The sequence below is a fragment of the Pteropus vampyrus genome, unplaced genomic scaffold (assembly GCF_000151845.1).
Source record: "Pteropus vampyrus isolate Shadow unplaced genomic scaffold, Pvam_2.0 Scaffold340, whole genome shotgun sequence".
Lineage (NCBI taxonomy): Eukaryota > Metazoa > Chordata > Mammalia > Chiroptera > Pteropodidae > Pteropus > Pteropus vampyrus.
The window spans coordinates 168,956-188,273 of NW_011889121.1; the positions used below are offsets into that span (position 1 = coordinate 168,956).

Genomic DNA, 19,318 nt, shown 5'->3' on the forward strand with positions numbered 1-19,318 from the left:
AATAGCACTTTTTAGGTGTCCTACGATAGATGATTGGCTAAAGAAGCTATGGTACATATATACAATGGAATATTACTCAGCCATAAGAAGAGAAGAAATACTGCCATTTGCAACAACATGGATGGATGGACGGATGATCATGCTAAGCGAAATAAGCTTGAGAGAAAATGCTGAAAACCCCATGTTACCACTTATATGTGGGATATAGACCTAAAAGCGACAAATGAACAGGACGAACACACGTACGTGGACATGGACTATAGACTAGTGGTTACCAGAGGGGAGTGGGTCGGGGAGGAGGGGGGAGGTAGACAGGGTAAAGGGGGTCAAATATGTGGTGACAGAAAGAAATCTAACTATAGGCGGTGAACACACAATGCAACATATATATGCCTTACTATTGAATTATACACCTGAAAGTTACTGGATTTTTATTAACCAATATTGCAATAAAAATAAATAAATTTTTAAAAAATTAAGTGCTCTTTTTAAAGTGTGGTGCTTCAAAAGGATAGAAACTGGCAATGTGTTAAGCAACTTTTATAGCAATATGACATCCAAATGCATGACCAGTGGATTCATTTCACAGACCAGAGTACAGGCCAGATTGAGCCTTGCTGTACTTGTGCAGTGAGTTAAATATGGCATGCATGCATACTAGCCCGTTTCAGTAGGACCACCTAAAAGTCTGTGATGTACTGTATTAAAAAAAAAAAAAAACCTATAAGAAGCACAGCTCTAAAACTGACAGCCTCTTTAATAAACTAGAAAGCAAAATATAAAACTAATAACTTTCCCACCAAATTACTTGATAAAAAATATGTAAGTATATAAATATATGTGTGTATACATACACATATACATTCATATGTGATATATGTCCCAGTTACATAAGCTTCAATTTATGAGGGGACACATGAGTTATGCAAGGGATCAAGACTTGGTGGAGTGGCAAATTCTGAAAACATTATCATAGAATATCACCAATTCAGAAATAAGCTAATGATTCATCCACTATGTCATAAGAGTCTTTCGGAATATTTTTAGGTCAATTTTATTACTACTGTAGAGGATACGAACTTTAAAAACTCACTATCTATTTTATGTGAGTGTTCTGACTGTTCTGAATCTTTTTACAGCAAAATTGTAGCTCCCAGGAGACATGCAGAGGTAATCAGACTTGTGTGCTTAAAAAAGAAATACTAGGGATGTCTGAATAAGAGCAGACACGTTTTCAGATGCCTTTGTGTGCAAAAACTGTCTTCTGCAGACCCACCTACATAGAATTGTACACATCCAGCTCTTTTCTCTCAGCTGCAGGTGTAACCTTAATGCTTCTCTTATTTAGATCATCTAAACTACAATTTGGCAGCTCTTACATTGTATACCAGTCTAAGCCTGAGAGAGTCATTTTGAGTTTCGCTCTGAAATAAGATTTGGAAGATGCAATTCAGATATATCTGACTATCAGTGTTCTTCAATTAGAAGCTTTAAATCAAGTTGTTTGAACAAGAAAAAAATATTATAATATTCCAGTAGAATGCCATAAATTTTGATTTGCAGATTATATTTCTATTTTGCAAATGGAAAAATCAATTGATCCTAACTGAAGTTAAAAGAACAGATTATTTTTCTTTTTCTTTTGTAAGCAGGAGAGAAGGAAGAACATTTATAACAGTCTTAATGTCTTTTGTTTTCTATTTTGCAAATGTGAGTAAATCTTCTGTGCTAACTTTGTCAGCTAGGGAATAAAGAATGTCATTTGAGATTCCATAGCTTAATTATGCTGATAAAGCAGTTTTATAAATCATGCTACGAGTAATGGAGTAATGGAGATTCCTTTGAGAACAGTGAACTAGCAGCCATAAAATGTGTGCTCTGGACTTGGTTCCTTATCTTCTACTCATATGTCAGTATCAGTAAGTCAAAGCAAGTCTTGTGCCTTAGCCAGCTCGAGTCCAAATAGAAAAAAGGAAATAGTTGCCCCATCCACTGATGTGCTAGCATTATTTTCCAAATCAAAAACAGTAAATCTACTCAAAGGGATGGCAGGACTAAAGATCTGAAACTGAAAATGACAGAAAATTCAGGTCATATACCAGCTATATACCTAATTTACAGCCACGTTAAGGATTAAATACGGTTATCTCTGAAAACTCTTTGCACACTGTAAACTGCTTTACAAATGAAAGTGCAATTATTATAAATGTGGTGATCGTAGTATTTGTACATTCCAGGCTGGTGGTGACAAAGAAAAAATGGGGATTTGGGCATGGCATTCATAACACTGAGCCCTAATCTAGCCAGAAGTTAAATTAAAACTCTGCAGACATTTGGAGATGGAAAATCACTGTCCAACCCGATGAATCAGAATCGAAGACCAAGAGAAAGCAAAGGACGAGCTCAAGGTCACACCCAAGCTGGGATCTGAATTTAGATATTCTTTCCAGTTCAAGGCATTATGCTAGTGAAAAATCAAAAGGCAGAAGTTTCAATACTTAGCAATATTTAAGGAACTAGAATAAGAGACAAGGAAAGGAATGTGCTAAATGTTGAGTAGCATAGTTGAGAACAGTTTAGTTTGCTAAATATGCTGAGATAAGCATTAGGACAAGCTCCCAACGCAAAAAGAATTCATCATCATTCAGAGTCCCACAGTTCTTAATAGTAGCGCATCCTCAGGAGGGAATACTTAATGGGATGTAGAAAGCCTATCAAAAGAAAAGAACAATAATCATTTATTCTCCTTCCCCTTGGCAAACTGAGGACAGAGGTATAGGATTTCTATGGCAGTGTTTCTAACTCTATATTGGCAGCCGCTATTATTTATTAATAATGATATTCATGTGTCTTGAAGCTCTTAGCCTCTTGACTTAACTGGGACTCAACTAGTCCTCTTAACTAAGACTACTGAAGAATCGCACCAGCCTCAGACCTATCAGACCCTAAAACTAAGCCCACATTTTAACATTCTGAAGCTCTTCTCGGGCAACAGACATGAAGCTAAGGGCCATGTGTTAATGGACTGCCTTCGAATCACAGGGTTTGAGACCACTTTTTAAGACCACTTTTAATATCATCCTTTTTAAGGGTTTTTAAGACCACTTTTCTTGAGAATTTCTAAAACATTCTTAAGTCTGTTTTTGAAAAATGAGAGTTTTTGCATCATTCGGTTAAGCATAATGGACAGTGAGTCCCAAAACAGATAAGAGGGGCCAGATCTTCCCCCAAAATGCCGGAACTAAAAAGAAAAAAAGAATGCGACAACTGCAGGAAAAGAGGAGGACCAGTACCCCTAGAGAAAAAACTGGTGGTTAAAGGGGCTTCGATGAAGGAAAAAGAAATTGGGATATGACAGATCATACAGCACATCCAGATTTCAGTAAACGGTTTGAAATAAAGTCAGTTAACCTTCTGAAGCCTATTGACTTTCTCTTCACCTTATCCTATTTTTACCTATGTGTCTCCTCTGCAAATTACTGTTCCTTTGCTGTATTGCTGGTATCACTAATGTAAATACTTTATACTGTAGTAGTTCAGAGAGGAACCATGGAGGGCACCACGTAAAGATTTTATTGTATTTATTAATAATATACCCACAATAAGACAGACTAAGAAATACTTTAAGTATTTTTAAGCAGCACATATTATATATGTGTGTGTGGGGGGGTGCTTTTAAAAATGTTTACATAAAATCTCAGTGATGAACTTAAGAACCTAGACATAAATTTTGAGAAAATGACAAGCTTTTAATCATATAATGGCACTTCACATAAATCAATACTATTAAGTATTTCAAAATAAATTCCAGAGCACATTACTAGCTAACATATACTGATTTTGTAAATGGCTTTTGGAGCTTTAAAGAGCTTTAGGTTTTAAATCACCAAGATAACCTATTGGAACAATGATCCTTCCATTACATTTGTAAGCAAACTAAAAGAAACCTGAAATTCACCTCATGAATTGAGCATATTATTACTTCTAAGAAACAATGAGAAATATGCCTTCTCAACAACAAATGGATGGCCCAGTGGGCTTGTGGGAAATATCTCAGGAGCCTCCCTACTTGATAACAACAGCTCTGCCTGTAAGACCTGGATAGGTGGCAGGATCTTCTCTGTTGTTTTCCCAGAATGCGCATTTTTAAAAATAGGAATGATCAAACTTTTAGGAACCCGTTTGTCTGCAGAGTCAGCCAAAGGTACTTCTTGAAAAATTATGATCACAGCAAGTTTTGGAAACATCCTGCCCCACCTTAGCCCAAAGTAAGGGAAAAACAAAATTCTTAAGACACTTTTGTCCAATACCCTAATTTTAAAGATAGGATACCAAGGCCCTCATAAAAATAGATATTGGAAACTTTGTTTTGTATATACCATTCACCCCACCACAGTGGCGGTAGTCAGAGAAAAATGCTGACAGAAAACCGTTTTCGACTTATTCTTATTGATTTCTTTCTTGTGGAAACAAGACAATGCTTCTGCCAAACTGTTAATGTTGCGTAAAAAATTTTCTGGAGACTTTCCAATGCTGAAATTCCTAATGACTGTCAGGTCGTCATTGTAAACATTTAAATGATTTCTTTACTATATGCCTTGTTTTCTGTTTGTTTGGAGCCTGACAATTTTTTCCCTTATAACTCGGAATTTTTTGAATGGGTACGCGGCCTAAAAATAAGGTGAAAAGACAAGTATTTTTTAACATTTGATAAAAGCTCACACACACACAATGTTTTAGATCTGTTGAGAATAACCTGAAATATTCTTTTACATTTTTTTATTCAAAAAAATTAGACGTCTTCTCTACCATTAAAAAATTTTAAGTTTGCATTTTTGTGAACAGACATATTTAGAGAATAACAAAGCATGAGATCTCCTTGTGTTTAAATTTATCTGATAAATCTAAGGAAATCAGGGTAAACATAAATTGTGTGTGTGTGTGTGTGTGTGTGTGTGTGTGTGTCTATTTCTGCTTTTCTGTCAGAGGTGCTCATTGGTTAATCAATTATAGCTATAGGGACACTGAGGAATGAGGGTAGGGAGTTTTGACGAAGAATTTTTTTGTTAAATATGTAATTATAAATAATATAAATACATGTAGCAAATCAGGAAAAGAATGAAAAAAAAATCACCTGGAATCCTATTATAACCAGAGATCTCCAACATTAATATTTCAAGTAATATTTCCATCAGTTAATGCTCAAATGCTATTTTTTCAGTCCTTACAAAGTATTTTTGGCTTATAATACTACAGTGTTCAGACCATGGGTTGAGGGAGGAATATCTGAATGCTTCTGGAGGCAAGGCAGGTAACAGAGTATGGTGAACAGGTTGGGAATTTTGACAAAATAGAGAGTGAAAACCTCCTCAGAAGTGGGTACATTTAGGAATGTGTAATATTTCATGCGTATTGTGAACCACTGCAGCCTCTACAGTAGAAACATGTCTGGAGTGCGGGTGGGAATAAGTGATGTGTTGGTATTTTCAACATGTCACCACAGACAAGAGGTTCAGGTTCTATTAGGAGAAGGACCTAAGGATGGTCTAAAACATTTAACACACCAGACGACACCAGGTTTCCATGATACCTCTCATGAGTTGAGTGTAGTTGAAGGCTTCCAATCATTTCATCCATCTTTTTAAAAAAATATAAGCCAATATTTTAAAATAGAAAAGAAATAAAAGGTTTCTTTTCAGTGTGTTATGCTTATATTCCAACTTTGAAACACTATAATTGGGGGTAGGAAGGGCAGTAATGGTACTTAATCTTGCAGATGATCTGAGGGATGGAAACACGTTAACAATAATTCCATGTGTTCCTGGCAATAGTGGAGGGAGGAGTGTCTCCTGTCTAGGAACCCAACATACTAGTTCTAGAAATACCATTCAAGTAACTGTCTATCCATAGGAAAAAAAAAACAAAAAACAAAAAACAAAAAACAAAACAAAACTGTCCATTTGTACATATTTGTAGCAGGTGCACAGTAACCTATATGGACATTAAAAATTGTATTAGTAAGTTAACAAAATCAAAGTGAAAACATTCAGAGACCAGAGCAAACCCCAGTGTAGGCCCATAGAGCCAGGGAGCCCTGATAAATGGTTTCTCTGTACCTGACTTCACTACCCTGTGAAATATGGCAGTGGATATCATCCACCATGCATGACCGTTGCTGACACGTCACATGTGCAGCACATACAATCGATTCTCAATAAATGTAAGACGTTATTTGACGAGTCATCATTAAATAAAAGTTAGCCCGAGAATATCTGATTGTAAGAAAAATACTAGCAGATTAGTTCTGAAAGCTGAAAACCAAATTTCAGCATCGAGTTCATTTCCAAAATGTTTATTTATTAGGATAGCAAAAACTGGAATTTCAAAGGGGGATGGGAATTGAACGCATACTTATGATGGCTGCATTTTATTATATGTAAGTTACTTCAATAAAATTGATTTCATCCAAAAAAGTCTGTGAATGAGCTCTAAATTCCCCTGAAACTGTAAGATTCCATTATCTTCCAAAGTCAGGTGATGTGTCCAAGGTTACAAATCATGCCGGAATACCAGCTTTGAGTTTACCACCACACTTGACCTACTGAGAAAACTTTAGAAATATGATGAAAGTGTATTTAATCTCTGTTGAGGATACAAACACACCTATTCATTGATAGTTCATAATTCACTTTTTATCATCACTATTTGTGATTTCTCAAAAAGTAAGCTGGTAGAGAATGCAAGGCAATGAAATGGAAACGTGGCCATAGTATATTAACTTTAGGTGAAAAAAAGTTGATTATACAACTGAATGATTCAACTTTTGTAAAAACATACGTATGAAAAGAAATTTTTGAAGGTGCCTACTAGATTATTAACATCAGTTAACTCTGAGAGGTGGGTTATAGATGATTTGTTTTTTCTTCTTCGTTTGTTAGCTTGTCTATATTTTTAAATGAAAAAAGTGAACAAGTATTAATTCTACAGTAATTTTAAAATAAATTAAAATATTACAACTAGAGATCATTGTGATTAGAGTGGAAATTACAAGTGGTCTGAGTTTGTGTAAACTAGAGGTTATAAAATCAGGAGATCCACAGACAAGTTTAAATTAGCTCTTTATTGACAGATTTCTAGTTTCTCTTGAAAAGTCTTAAGGCCTGAGAGCGCTGGACTAACACAGCCACTGCCCACTTCGGATGAACTCTTCATTCTCCAATTTGCCAAAATATAAGCATTCGAGTTTTCCACCTGTGGTCTAAACAGTGCAGCATTATAAGCCAGGAAAATTCCACAGGGGTTGAAACACAGCACTTGAAATTTAGCTGATCTCAATTTTCTTTAAATTTTAAAAAGTGTATTTGTGTACGTATGTGCATGCGTACACATACACTAACTGCTCGACTGCTAGACTGAAATGGCAAAATATTACTTGGAATGTACTAGATACATCTGGCTAGTAGAATTACGTGACTTTTCTTTTTCATGCTTTTATTTGTGTTTTTCAGATTTTCTAGAAGGAATAAATCATTTATAAGTAGAAAAAGTTTAGGAAAACCTTTTTTTTGGCTAATATCTCCTACCCCATTTCTCAATCTCTATAGATGCAATACATGAACCAATGAGAATCTATGACAGAAAGACAGTAATAGCTACAAACAGACAGACAAACACGCATACATACGCAGAATTTATGTTTAAGCACCCTGATTCCCGTGGGCTTTGTCCTGCAACTTTAAACCCACAGTTCCCTTCATGCTTTTTTATCTGTAAATATGTCCATTCGCAAAACAGCAGACTTAAAAAATGTTTAGTAGAGAAGACATGACTATTTATTTTTACTAAGAACAACTACAACTAGTTATGACGTAACAGAATTCATTTCAGATTATTTCTGATTAAACTAAATTGGTATAGAGTGGACTTCTATCAAGCATGAAAAAAATTGGTGTTTTCCTCTTATTTAGAGGCTGTGTATCTCTTCAAAAAAGTCCAAGTTTTGAGGGGAAAAAGAACTGTCAGGCTCTCAAACAAATACCAAACAAGCCATAGGAAAGAAATCATTTAAATGTTCACACTGATGACCTGGCTGGCTTAGGAATTATAAGCACTGGAAAGACTGCAGAAAATTCCTTTACACAAGTGGTTTGGCAAAGCGTTGTCTTGGTTTCGCAAGGAAGAAATCAGTAAGAGCAAACTTGAAACAGTTTTCTTTCTCGGTGGGTGGCGGGCGGGGCCGGGGGGGGGGGTTGTCATAAACTGCAAGTATTTTTTTTCCACTCTTTTAGGCATCAAAGAAAATTACAAAGACCTTTTGGCCCTGTCATGTATACTGAAGTTTTCGAAATCAATGAAATTCTAAAATTTATTTTTAAGGAACTTCTGAAAAAAAGAAAGCTGATTGTCAGTTTGGGACGGAAAGGAGTTGTTTTCACCTTTTAAGCATCTAGTGATATATTAAGACAACAAATGACTTGCATGCTACAAACGACTTTATGATAAAAAGTCCTCTGTCATTTAACTAGCAAGAAACATGGCCATATCCTTACCTAAAGACTGGTAGAGCTCTGTCATTTTAGGATGGTCCCAGCAAGTTGTTTGGGTCTCGTGGCTAAAACATAAAATACAAAAAGAGACTTTAGAATTTATAATGGGTAGTAGAGAAAAGGAGGGAAACAAAAGCCTGCTTTGCTTTTTAATCAGTTGGCATCTTTACTTCAAAGGACTTTCATTGTGTAATGCAGAATGTTTATCTTACAAGCAGAGAAGCCCCTACCTTTGCTTTCAAAAGTAAAGGCAATACGAACGTTATTTAGTAACCAGAGTTTGTTTTTCTTATGCACCCACAAGCCAGTTGAACTACTGTTATAATAAAATGACCTCGTTACGTAATTAATAATAGAAAATCAGGGTTTCTTCACCTGTCCAATGCAGAACATTCAGAAAGGACACTGACAAGTGTTATTCAATTCTGTCAAAGCGATACTGGACATTAGTTCAATACATAAACCACCTCACTTCTCATTTGCTTTTACTGCCCCTGACGTTTTTCTATTACTCCTTTTCCATATCCAGATCTCCTATCCATGATAGCTGTATTTCATTTCAGCTCAAGGTATATCCATTGCCCAACTAACATATCATACCTTCCCTCATCCTATTACTTGTCGAATGTCTTTTTAAATAGGTACTCTACACACCACTGCACCTTTTCCTACATTTACTTGGGCCTGAATGAAGCATTCACAGCTCTCTTCCATTTCTTGGAGTTTAGCAAAGTGTGGTTGCCGGCTATCAGCTCCTGCCACAAAAAGAACAAAACACCCTTGTTCCTATTCCAATTACATGAATAAACCCGGGAGAGATAACTACATATACTTTTCCTTACTTTGGCCCATCTACATAAATCACCATAGCATCATATTTCCACTTTTCGGGGATTACATGACGGGCTTCGATACAGTAAAACACAGCCCTGAATGATTATTTTGGTACTCATACTCAGAGCCTAGTCATCATCTTTGGGGGAAGGGTGAGGAAGGAGAGGGGAGAAATAGCTTAAATGTAGACACTTCAAGGGGAGCAGACAGCACAGAGGGCACACAGAGAAAGGAGTTTGGGGAGGCAACAATGTCAAGTAATCTCAGCATAAGTTTCAAATCCTAGGACTGGATTCTGGCTCTGCGCCCTACTAGCTGTGAAATTTGGGGCAAGCGTGCTCGCCTGGGGGAGTTAAGGGATTAGTTGATATAGGTTAGATGACTGGCACCTGGTCGGTTTATTATGTGATCCTCACCAGTGCCCACTAAAAGCAAAACTTTTATTTATTGATTAAAATATAAGTATGTCAGCCAAGCCTAAGACCCTTTGTAGAGAGCAAAAACAACACTCAATGTGATTTACCTCTGTTTTAAAAAAATAAACACAAAAGAGAAACATTTATTGTTGTTTGATAAATACGATGTGATCGTAATGTCACAAAAACATGTGGACATTCCCTAAACTGTACAATTTCAAAGACCATCCCTCAGATATTTCCCATTTGGTGATTAAACGGTAAAGGCTACTGAAAGAAATTTACAAGATAATGTTTACTAGCAAAGGGCTATTTCAGTCTCATCCAAACATGCTCATTTCTGCTTTACTTTTCCACAGAGACAATTCCACAGAGACAATTCACATTTGAGGAATGCAACAGGGGCTTCTCAGGCATTGGAATGTACTAGAGTGATGTCCAAGTCTTTAAAGAACAAGAAGAGCAGAAGACGCGGTCCATGCTTTAGGGGGTTTTAGGAAGCCCCATGACCAAGCTGGTTTCTGATCTAGAGAAGGGGTGGGCGGGCCAGGTACTTTATATGCACAGCACAAGGAGGCTGCAGCTTGCAGCTTCATGGAAAAAGTGTTGCTTGTTCTCAAGCGTTTTTTAGCTTGGAAAGTGACTGTGTACCAATTGCGTACACAAGTGCCCAGCAAGGAAAGGTTACCTTCTACTGAGACCACCCTGCATTTAAGTCTCTGCCATTTACAAAGGCCATGTATATGCAAGCACCAGGGAGGGAGGAAGGGAGAAGGGGGAGAAAGCACATATGTGCACACGTACAGGCCTTTATTACACACACTATGTAATAATAGCGTTCCATCTCCACGACACATGGGAGGACTGTAGCATCTTCAATGGATGGGCAGAAAAATGTCTGATTCAGCTGATAAACCTAACCAGGCAAAGTGAACCACTCCGAAAAGCCACCATCCAATGGACTTCAAATCCGAGGAACTTGGGCAAGAAATAACTTGCAGCAAATGCAATTCGAAAAGAAAAGAGAAACTTGCATTCAAGTGACAGGAGAATCCCACATTGAGGGAATGAGAGCTTCATGTAGCTCCCTCTTTCTAAAAAAATTAAAAAAAAAAAACAAAACAAAACAAAACAAACAAAAAATTCTCACGACTGTTGATATCCTTATATTTCTACTTTTAAGGAATTTATTCCAGTGGTTAAAAATTATGAGAAGGATTTTAGAAAAAAAATAGAAGAAATTCTAAGTCCTGACTTCTATCCCCTGCTTCCTATGTTACCAGATACTAGTCCTTTCTAGGTATTCATTGTCCCAAGTACCTATGATTCTGGGGGACTTGAATAACCTAGATAAATGACCTCAAACCAACCCAAAAGCCAATCTTCCTTTACCTTCTTCCCCTCCAACACAAAAACCTTTTATTTTTAAGCCATGCAAAGTAACTAGGAAAACAGATTTATATTTCACCTTTGCAGTCTTAGTTTCATTTCAATTGCAAACCAGTATCAAGCAAAAGAAGTGAGCACAAGTGGAAAGAAAATAAAGGGTGTGACTAAGCCTCAAAACTAGAAAAAAAATCTTTTAATCATTTAATGCTAAAAACGACTGGCAACATTGCTGAAATGACTTCAGATTTTTTGATAACTGTATGATGAAACAAATATTCACTTCATTGTATGTGGGTATTTTCAATCTGTGGTGAAGTCAAAGCCCTAGTGAGACATTATTTAACCCCTCAAATAGACAGGAAAGATGAATATGAACAGGATGAATCGCTAAACATAAATCTGCATAACTGATATCTACATCCTACCTTACAGGACAAACCGCTTATTTTGTTGTTTGTGACCAATATAGATTTTACAGCTCTATTTATTACTCTATCTTCAAAAACAGTAGAGAATTCTCAGTAACTCCATGAGAAGCAGCTTGGGTTTACCTGGAATATACAGACAATGCTGTGCTGGGGAGGTGGTGGTGGAAGGGTGGGTGGTACTATTTTTGGTAACTGTCTCTTTTTTGCACTTCATTTTTCATATCGGAAACTCACTCCCCATATACCATGCCCAACCAAAAAAGAAATTCTGAAACCTGTTCACACGTTAGTGGGTACATCTTTGGATCAAAATTCTGCACGTACATTAACACAGAGAACAGCTTCGTAAATAATCCTTAAAACACTCTTTCAGTCTTTAAAATATGTTACTGATTTTGACCCTGCTGGTTCCAAAGTCTGGCATCATATAAGCCTCTCCAAACAGCCTTCAAACTCTGATTCCCTCCCCTCTTTTTTTTTAAAGTGTACAAACTACAATTTGTAAATCTCTTCTTTTCCCTTTTAGTTGAGGGCCTGACAGGAAGCTGATACAAATTAAAATAACAAAAGATCCCGGCAACATCTACTTGTCAATAATAAGAAATTAAAGCATTACTCTACTGAGTCTAGGGCTGACCTAATTTCCTACCATACAATTTAAATTTTCTCTCACCTTCTTTAGTTTCAAGTAGTGTGCAAGGTTATTATAACCGCCTCAGAGCTGTTCCTGCTGTCAGTGCTGGAATAATCAGACTTATTGAAATTGCTTTTTTAGTTTCTTAAAAACAAACATTAAACACTTATAGAAAGTAACAAATTTCTACGCTCTTGCCGGGAAAATGGCAGTTGCCTAATTAAAATAAGATTTCTTCTGCCACCAGTGTTATTTGGTACTGAAAATATTCCAAACAGTTGCCTAAAAAAAAAAAAAAAAAAAAAAAAATCTTTCCATTACTTCCCAGGGGAGAAACTAATCGCTATGCAGATATAAAAAGGTAGCATTCTCTTGTGATTTGCAGAGGATTAGAGTTTGGCTTCATATATAATGTGGAGCCCATTGATCCACACACACAAAATCATTTCCCTTTAATCTGGGGATCTGACTTGTTCTAGAGGAACCTTGGCATTTGCATTCTGAATGTTGAACTTGGCTTGCATTGCTGGAATACTGGCAGGGTGGGAATGGGAAAATTTATTTAAAAGTTTCTGCTACTGTGGGGAGGGGGTTTAGAGGGGTCGGTGTCAATCAAAGCCATCAGAAATCCTATTCTAGTCCCATTTTCTTTTACCCTGGGCTATTGAGCATTTTATTCTGCTTGGCTCCAGCCAGGGCAGATGATTGCCTCGGTGACTGTTCCAGCTGTTACTTGTCCTCGTTCTATTTGCTTTTTAGGGCTTAATTCCCACCCACCCTCAACTTTGGCCAAAGCAATTTCACTTCAGGGTCGTGTCCAATCCAAGATCAAACAATGATGACTGAAAGCAATTCCACAGTGATCAAGGGTCAGAGACCTTTCATATAACCGTGTTGTTTCATTTGCTCTTCCAGCTTCTCCAAGAGCAATTGTATCCTCCAAAGAAGGGATTTTGGCACAAAGAAATAAAAGAAAATCTAGGCAAAAGAGAAAAGGTGATGAGGGGTGACAAGGAGAGGTGACAGGGATAAAGAAGCAGAAAGACCAGGAAGAGCTTGTTGGCCAAGGAAGTATGTAGATTTCACTTAAAGACTTTGGTTCGCCACTTAAATCAGATGGATTTTTTTCATGTTAAAGCATTTTATAATTAATAATATGTCTCCCTCAGGGAACTAAACCCCTTTGATTTAGGCTTCGAACTTGGCAAATTTAACTGAGATAAACAAAGTGTCCTGCCCTTTTCACTGCCACGATCGGCTCAGGAATGACAAACTTTGCTTCAAGACGAGCACCGACACCTGGAGAAATGCGAGAGACGGACACTCAGAAATGCCTCCACACTCAACCCCAGAAGGTAATGTAAAAAAAAACAAAAAAACAAAACCTGTATCCTCTGTGTCAAATCCTTAACTTCTAGCCTTTAAATTGCTTTTTTTTCCTTTCCTGATTTCTGCGAGTCTTGGGCAGGAGACGAACACAGTAGAAAATGCAGCTAGGGAAATGTCAGTTGGAATCCTCGGAAGAAATCAGGCAGAAAGTTGACCTTTTGGCACTTGCAGTGCAATGGAAGGTAGAGCTGCGCGCACCCCTTTCTTCTGCGAGGTCGAGCGACGGTTTGGGAACAGCCTGTCTGGCTCACGTCCACACAGACAGCCCGGAAAGGAGCAAAAAGCTCCAGCGGCCCCAATCCCAGCGTGGGGACCGCGCCTGTCCCCTCTGGGTACGGTGAGAAATCAGTTTTTTTTTTTTCTCTCTGAGGCCATCCCAAAGCCAGGGAAAGGGGGGGTCCCCGCGAACCCGGCGCCGGGGAAAGCCCCGGGGGCGCACCTGCAGCAGCGCCGGCAGGGACTCGTGGGGGAGGTTCCTCGACGCCCGCTGCCCCGAGCCCAGGGTCCAGCCGCCGCGCCTATCCAAGTTTTGACCGCCTGGGCTTGCCCCCAGCTCGTGCCACAAGTGCACGGATTGCGGCGATTCGAGGGGGCCGCGATGCACTTACCCTTTGAGCTGTTCCCTCATGGCTGCAAGGGCTCCGCGGTCGGGGGAGGGCGAGCGGAGGAGTGAGCTTCTCAGTGCCGCCGGGCTCCCGAAAGTCGAGCGCCGCCGCCGCCCAGGCTCGCAGCTGAAAGCACTGCGGAGGAGCCGGCGCGGGCTGGCGGGCGGGCGGGCGGGCGGGAAGGGGGCGCTGCGGGCAGACGGGGCGGGGCCAGGCCGGGCTCCGCCCCCACCTAGCGACCTGGGAACCCGGACTCCCCGCGACCCCGCAGTCGGGGCTTTCCAGACAAAAAGGCAAAAGAAAAAGAAAGCCAGCAAGACAGAGGAGGTAAGGTAGTCTTAGAAACCTGGAAACCACACACCGTCCTGCTGGCAGCTCCTTAAAACCTCCAGCGAGACTACTTGTTGCCCAAATAAATGACCTAGGTGCAAATGACCTCATCGCAGATCATTAAGAGTGTGGGCTGTTTTCTTTTTAGAGACTGAAAGAGGAAAATCACAAGCATAATTCTACCCCTGTCGATTGAAGATGAAGGTGGCGAGGCTGTAACTAAACGAGCTTCTTAAGAAGCATTTGTATGTGTATTTGTGTTATAGCAGTGGTTCTTACGGTGTAGTCCTGGCCAGAAGGATCAGCATCTCCTGGGAACTCCTTAGAAACGAAAATGCCCGGGCCCCAGCCCAGACCTACTGAATCAGAAACTGAGCACGCTGAAGTTTGAGAACCACTGATAGAGATAGACTTGAAATAAACCACCACCACCAGTGGCGTGGCACGGTTTGGTCTTTCAGTATTCTTTTAGAGAAATCTCAAAGGGAAGCATTCCCAATGGAACATTTTACTGGAAAAGTTACAGGGCATAGACAGTTCAAATATTTCTAATCTTCGAGTTTGCAATATGATGATACAGATTAGCTATGCAAAATTATTTCGAACTTGGAAATATTCCGAAAAGAAGAAAGTTTTTATTACCACAAGAATTTTTCACAACCTTCACATATCTTCCATAAGAGTCCAGAGTATCTTATGATAAACTCCCTTAGTGGTTTCATTGTCTCTCTTTGTCCATTTATTTTGTTGGCCTGCTTTTCTTTTTATCTTCTTTTAACCATTTCAGTTTCAATCGCTCTTCTGGTTTATTCATTCCACCTCAGTTTAGAGTTTAAAACGTGCTCCCCTTTTTCTTTTTAAAGATCCCCCTTTTTTTTTTTGCTCAACATTTTCCCTGTAAAATGTTCGAGCTGAAATGACTCTAGACATCAGTCTCCCGTTATTGTCGGCTATAGTGTGGCACAAGAGACAAAAAATAAAGTATATGAACAAAAGGGGGGGGTGTTGCCAAGTTTCTTCACTATGCTGGCAAACCAAATAAAAATATAGACAGTATCACTAAAGACATGTGAGTGTAGGTATGATTGGTAATGCAAATATAGCACTTTCTGGCATTTTGCCTCATAGACTGAGGCTTGTTAGTGCTGTCTTTTAAGCAATTTTGAACCAGTGAATTGTGGAGGCACCTACTATCTCCATCTGAGGGGAGGCCCACTAGGTTTCGCTTTGGGTCAGTGTAGATTCTAGGTCTGCCCCTGTCTTTGACTGGAGGAGGATTAGTGTTCTGTGATGAGGAAGTAGTGGCCTTTACAATATGTCAGTTATACAATCTCTGTGTCACTGTAGCAAATCATTTAAATATTGTTTATATTAATTTCAATGAAAAGACACAAACTTCGCAGCATGGACATTTGTAAATATTAGAAATTGATCAAGTAAAGGTATACAACACCTGTACAATGAGTTGTATTGTGTTCTCTTCCCTTCTCGTTTTGTTTGTTTGTTTGTTTGTTTTACACTTTTATCTGCTCAAGATTCAGGAGTTCTGATATGTTTCCCTAAAATATAAATGTTTGTCCATTTTCTCAGCATATAACTAGGAAACTACTAGGAACACTTCGTTAAAAAAAAATGGAAAGTAAGAAATCACTATTCAGGTTTTTTTCCTTAAATTTGACAGATGGCAATCCTCAAAAATACATCTTTAAGTTCTTTTTTAAACAAGAGTTATATGCACTTAAAGACTTGTTCCCAAATCTTGATGTTGTTTTAGAAATTAAATATTGAAAGTATTATTAAGAAATAACATTGGCATCACAGTGACTGTTTTGTTATCAATTTCAGTTAGATTATGAATTTTGCTCTTTAGGGAAAGACTAAGAAGAGAACATAATTTATATATCTTCATTTCATATGTAAAGTATATAGTGATGCCATGTATGCTAATACAGTAATTACTTATTTACGATAGCCCTTATTATTATTATGTTACTATTACTATATTGATGCGAGCCACAGGTATGAAAAGAGTATGAGGGTTCTGCCACCAGAGAAAATTTAAGTTGAAATCTTGCCTCCATTCTCCCCTCCAGCTCTCTTCTCCACTCTCCCTGTACTCCAAGAGGTTGGACCTCTGTGGATTGCATCCATCAGGCTCTCTTGCCTTTTGGCTCTTCTTTGCTTTCAGTCAATGGAAGGCAATGATGAAAGGCTTATAGCACGAGATGATAGGGCAGGAGAAGAGAGCCGTTTGAGTATTTATTCTCCAAGTTCCTTTCTGTTGGCCTTGAGGCTGGTGGTACCTGAGTTCCTTTATCCGCAGCCACAAGTCTTGTTGGACAGTCATTTTTACAGCATCAGCATTCTGCAGGTGACTTAAACCATTCCCTTCCCCTTGTCTTTGTTCTTTCGCTTACCCTGCCCAGATTTTTATAAATAGCCTTTTCATTACACTCTCTTCAAATAGCATTTTTGAATGTACTATCTGTTTTTCTTAGGACCCTGACCAAACAGGGACCCATCCAGTCAAAGCCACCCTCTGAGGTACTAGACTGGATGCTGAGTGTGGACCACTGAGGGAGGAGAAAGGTAACTTCACCTGTTGGAGCCGAAAAGGAGACCGAGCTCATTCACTGGATAGATATTTCTAGAATCTTCCTCTGTAGGCCCAAAAGGAGCTTCTGGCTTTGGGGGATGAAGGCAAGTCAACAATTATGAATGGAGATAACAGCAGGAGTGTAGGTGAAGAGGCCACAAGCAGCTTCTTCCCAAGAGTTCAGTGCTGTCCTTGGTCTTCGGGAGAAAATGTCAGGATGGAGATTAGAGAGGGTGGCCAAATTGAGAAGGACCTAGTGTGATGATCTAGAATTTGACCTGTATCATGAAAGCTATGGGGCAGCTTTTTAAAGAAGAAATTTAAACATGAGTGTGGCTGTCAGATCTGTCTTTTCGAAAAATCACTCAGGCAACAGTGCAGGGCTACATCAGCAGAGCTTGGAATTAGGTGACCAGATACAAGGTGACTGCAGTAAGATAAGGATCTGAACGATGGATGTGGAAGAGAGAGTGGAGGAATAATAAATAAGGCAAAATCTGTAAGAGTCTTGACTGATTGGATGTATGAACGGAAAAGAGGGAAGACCAAGGGCAGTGCTCCTCAAGTTTGGCCACTACTGGAATCACCTGGGGAGAGCTAAAAAATTCAAATGCCTAGGTCTCATCACCTTGAGATTCTGATTTAATTAACCATGGGCAGTGGGATTTTTAAGGCTCCCCAGGTGTTTCTAATATGCAGCCAAGGCTGAGGATCACTGTTCTAGGGTGACTCCCAAGACTGGAGGAGTGATATTCACCAAGGTAGGAATTTCAGGAGCAGGGAGCAGGTTTAGGCAGAACAGGGTCAGGGAGAGATGATGAGTTTGAGGTGGCAGTGTGATGTAAAATTGAAGGGCTCCAGGACATTTAAGTCTGGAGTTCAGAGGGAAGATGTCTGGATTGGAGCTATTGCTTTGAAATGTGAGTATTGTAGGGCCATCAGTTTGGATGAGCCCATCTAGTGGAGGGTGTGAAAGGACAAGGGCAGAGGCCAGGTTGCTCCTGTCTTCCACAAACACATCCTTTTCCTTTTTAGGTTGCTTATAATTTCATTGTTAGCCTGATTTTTACCAGTGTCAAAATGAGGAGCAGAAAGTGAAAAGAAAAAGGCAGGGCATGATTTGCACTGGGCACTTGCCTGGGGATGGCCCTGAGGGACTTCACCATATTCTAAGGGTCCAGCTCCTTTCTAGCTCCAAGAGGCTTTATCTGAACTGCTTTCCCCCCTAACCAATCTTCGGTATAAACAGCATCATTCTAAAAGTCTATTTGGAATATAGGCATTGCCTCGATTAATCATAATTCACATTCATAGTAAAATTTCAACATTTGGGTATCCAGTAAACACATAAGGATTCCATGTTTCTCTTCGCATAGTACAAGTATTAGCCACGAACAGTGAATCAGACATCTAACAAATGCTTACAATGATGGTGAGTCATTGCTAGTTAGGGCAAATACCATGGTGTACCAATTAAAATATGTATAACAATCCCTTTAGATCAATCTGAAACCAGCATCTTCTGGATATAATAAGTATATCCAGTCAGTTCACATTAACTAGTAAATGAAGAGGCCTCTACATTCAGACACAGAGCACTTCACATCCACACAAAAGCCTATTTTTCCAGGCCCTTCCCCTGCGGGGAGGCAGAGTAAGCCAGGCTGAGGAAAGCTCTCTGAGCCAGCTGCCATCTAAACCAGAGATTTCACCAAACAGGTTCCAGATAAAGTCAAATTCAGCCTTACCCTCATGTAGTTCTCTTTTGATAAGATTTTTTAAACTTCACAGAGCCACCTATATCAAACAGAACGTCTAAAAAGATGTGAAGTTGAGCATCTTCACTAAAATAAAGCCACACTTCATTAACCTCACAGGCCGGTGGTTGCTTCCTGGGAAAGAATTCCAAGTACCTATTAGCCTGCCAGCTACAGCACTACCACATACCCACCTCCTGCTAAAAATGGATAACTAGTTAAGGTGGTTCAAGCAGATCTGACAATAGCATTCCTGGTCCACCTTAACAACAGCTCAAAGCTGTAACTACTTGTCTGCCTTTCCCAAATGATTGTGCCAAATAACAGGAATTTCAAAACTAGGCAGAAATTCTGACACTCTGTATAATCTCCCTTCCTCTTCAGCTACAAATAA

The 19,318-nt window shown here is 39.1% G+C and overlaps 1 protein-coding gene across 3 annotated transcripts in view; it reads right to left on the reverse strand.

The window, feature by feature from the left end:
- Positions 1–19,318, reverse strand: part of DMD (dystrophin) — a 2,089,898-nt gene that overhangs the window by 141,023 nt on the left and 1,929,557 nt on the right. For 2 of the 3 annotated variants that reach the window (XM_011378471.2, XM_011378473.2), the window contains exon 63: positions 8,550–8,611. In XM_011378471.2, the coding sequence (XP_011376773.1) occupies positions 8,550–8,611 (62 nt within the window). Of the gene's footprint in view, positions 1–8,549; positions 8,612–14,244; positions 14,404–19,318 lie in introns of those variants that run through there. The other variant, XM_011378474.2, reaches the window with a different exon arrangement.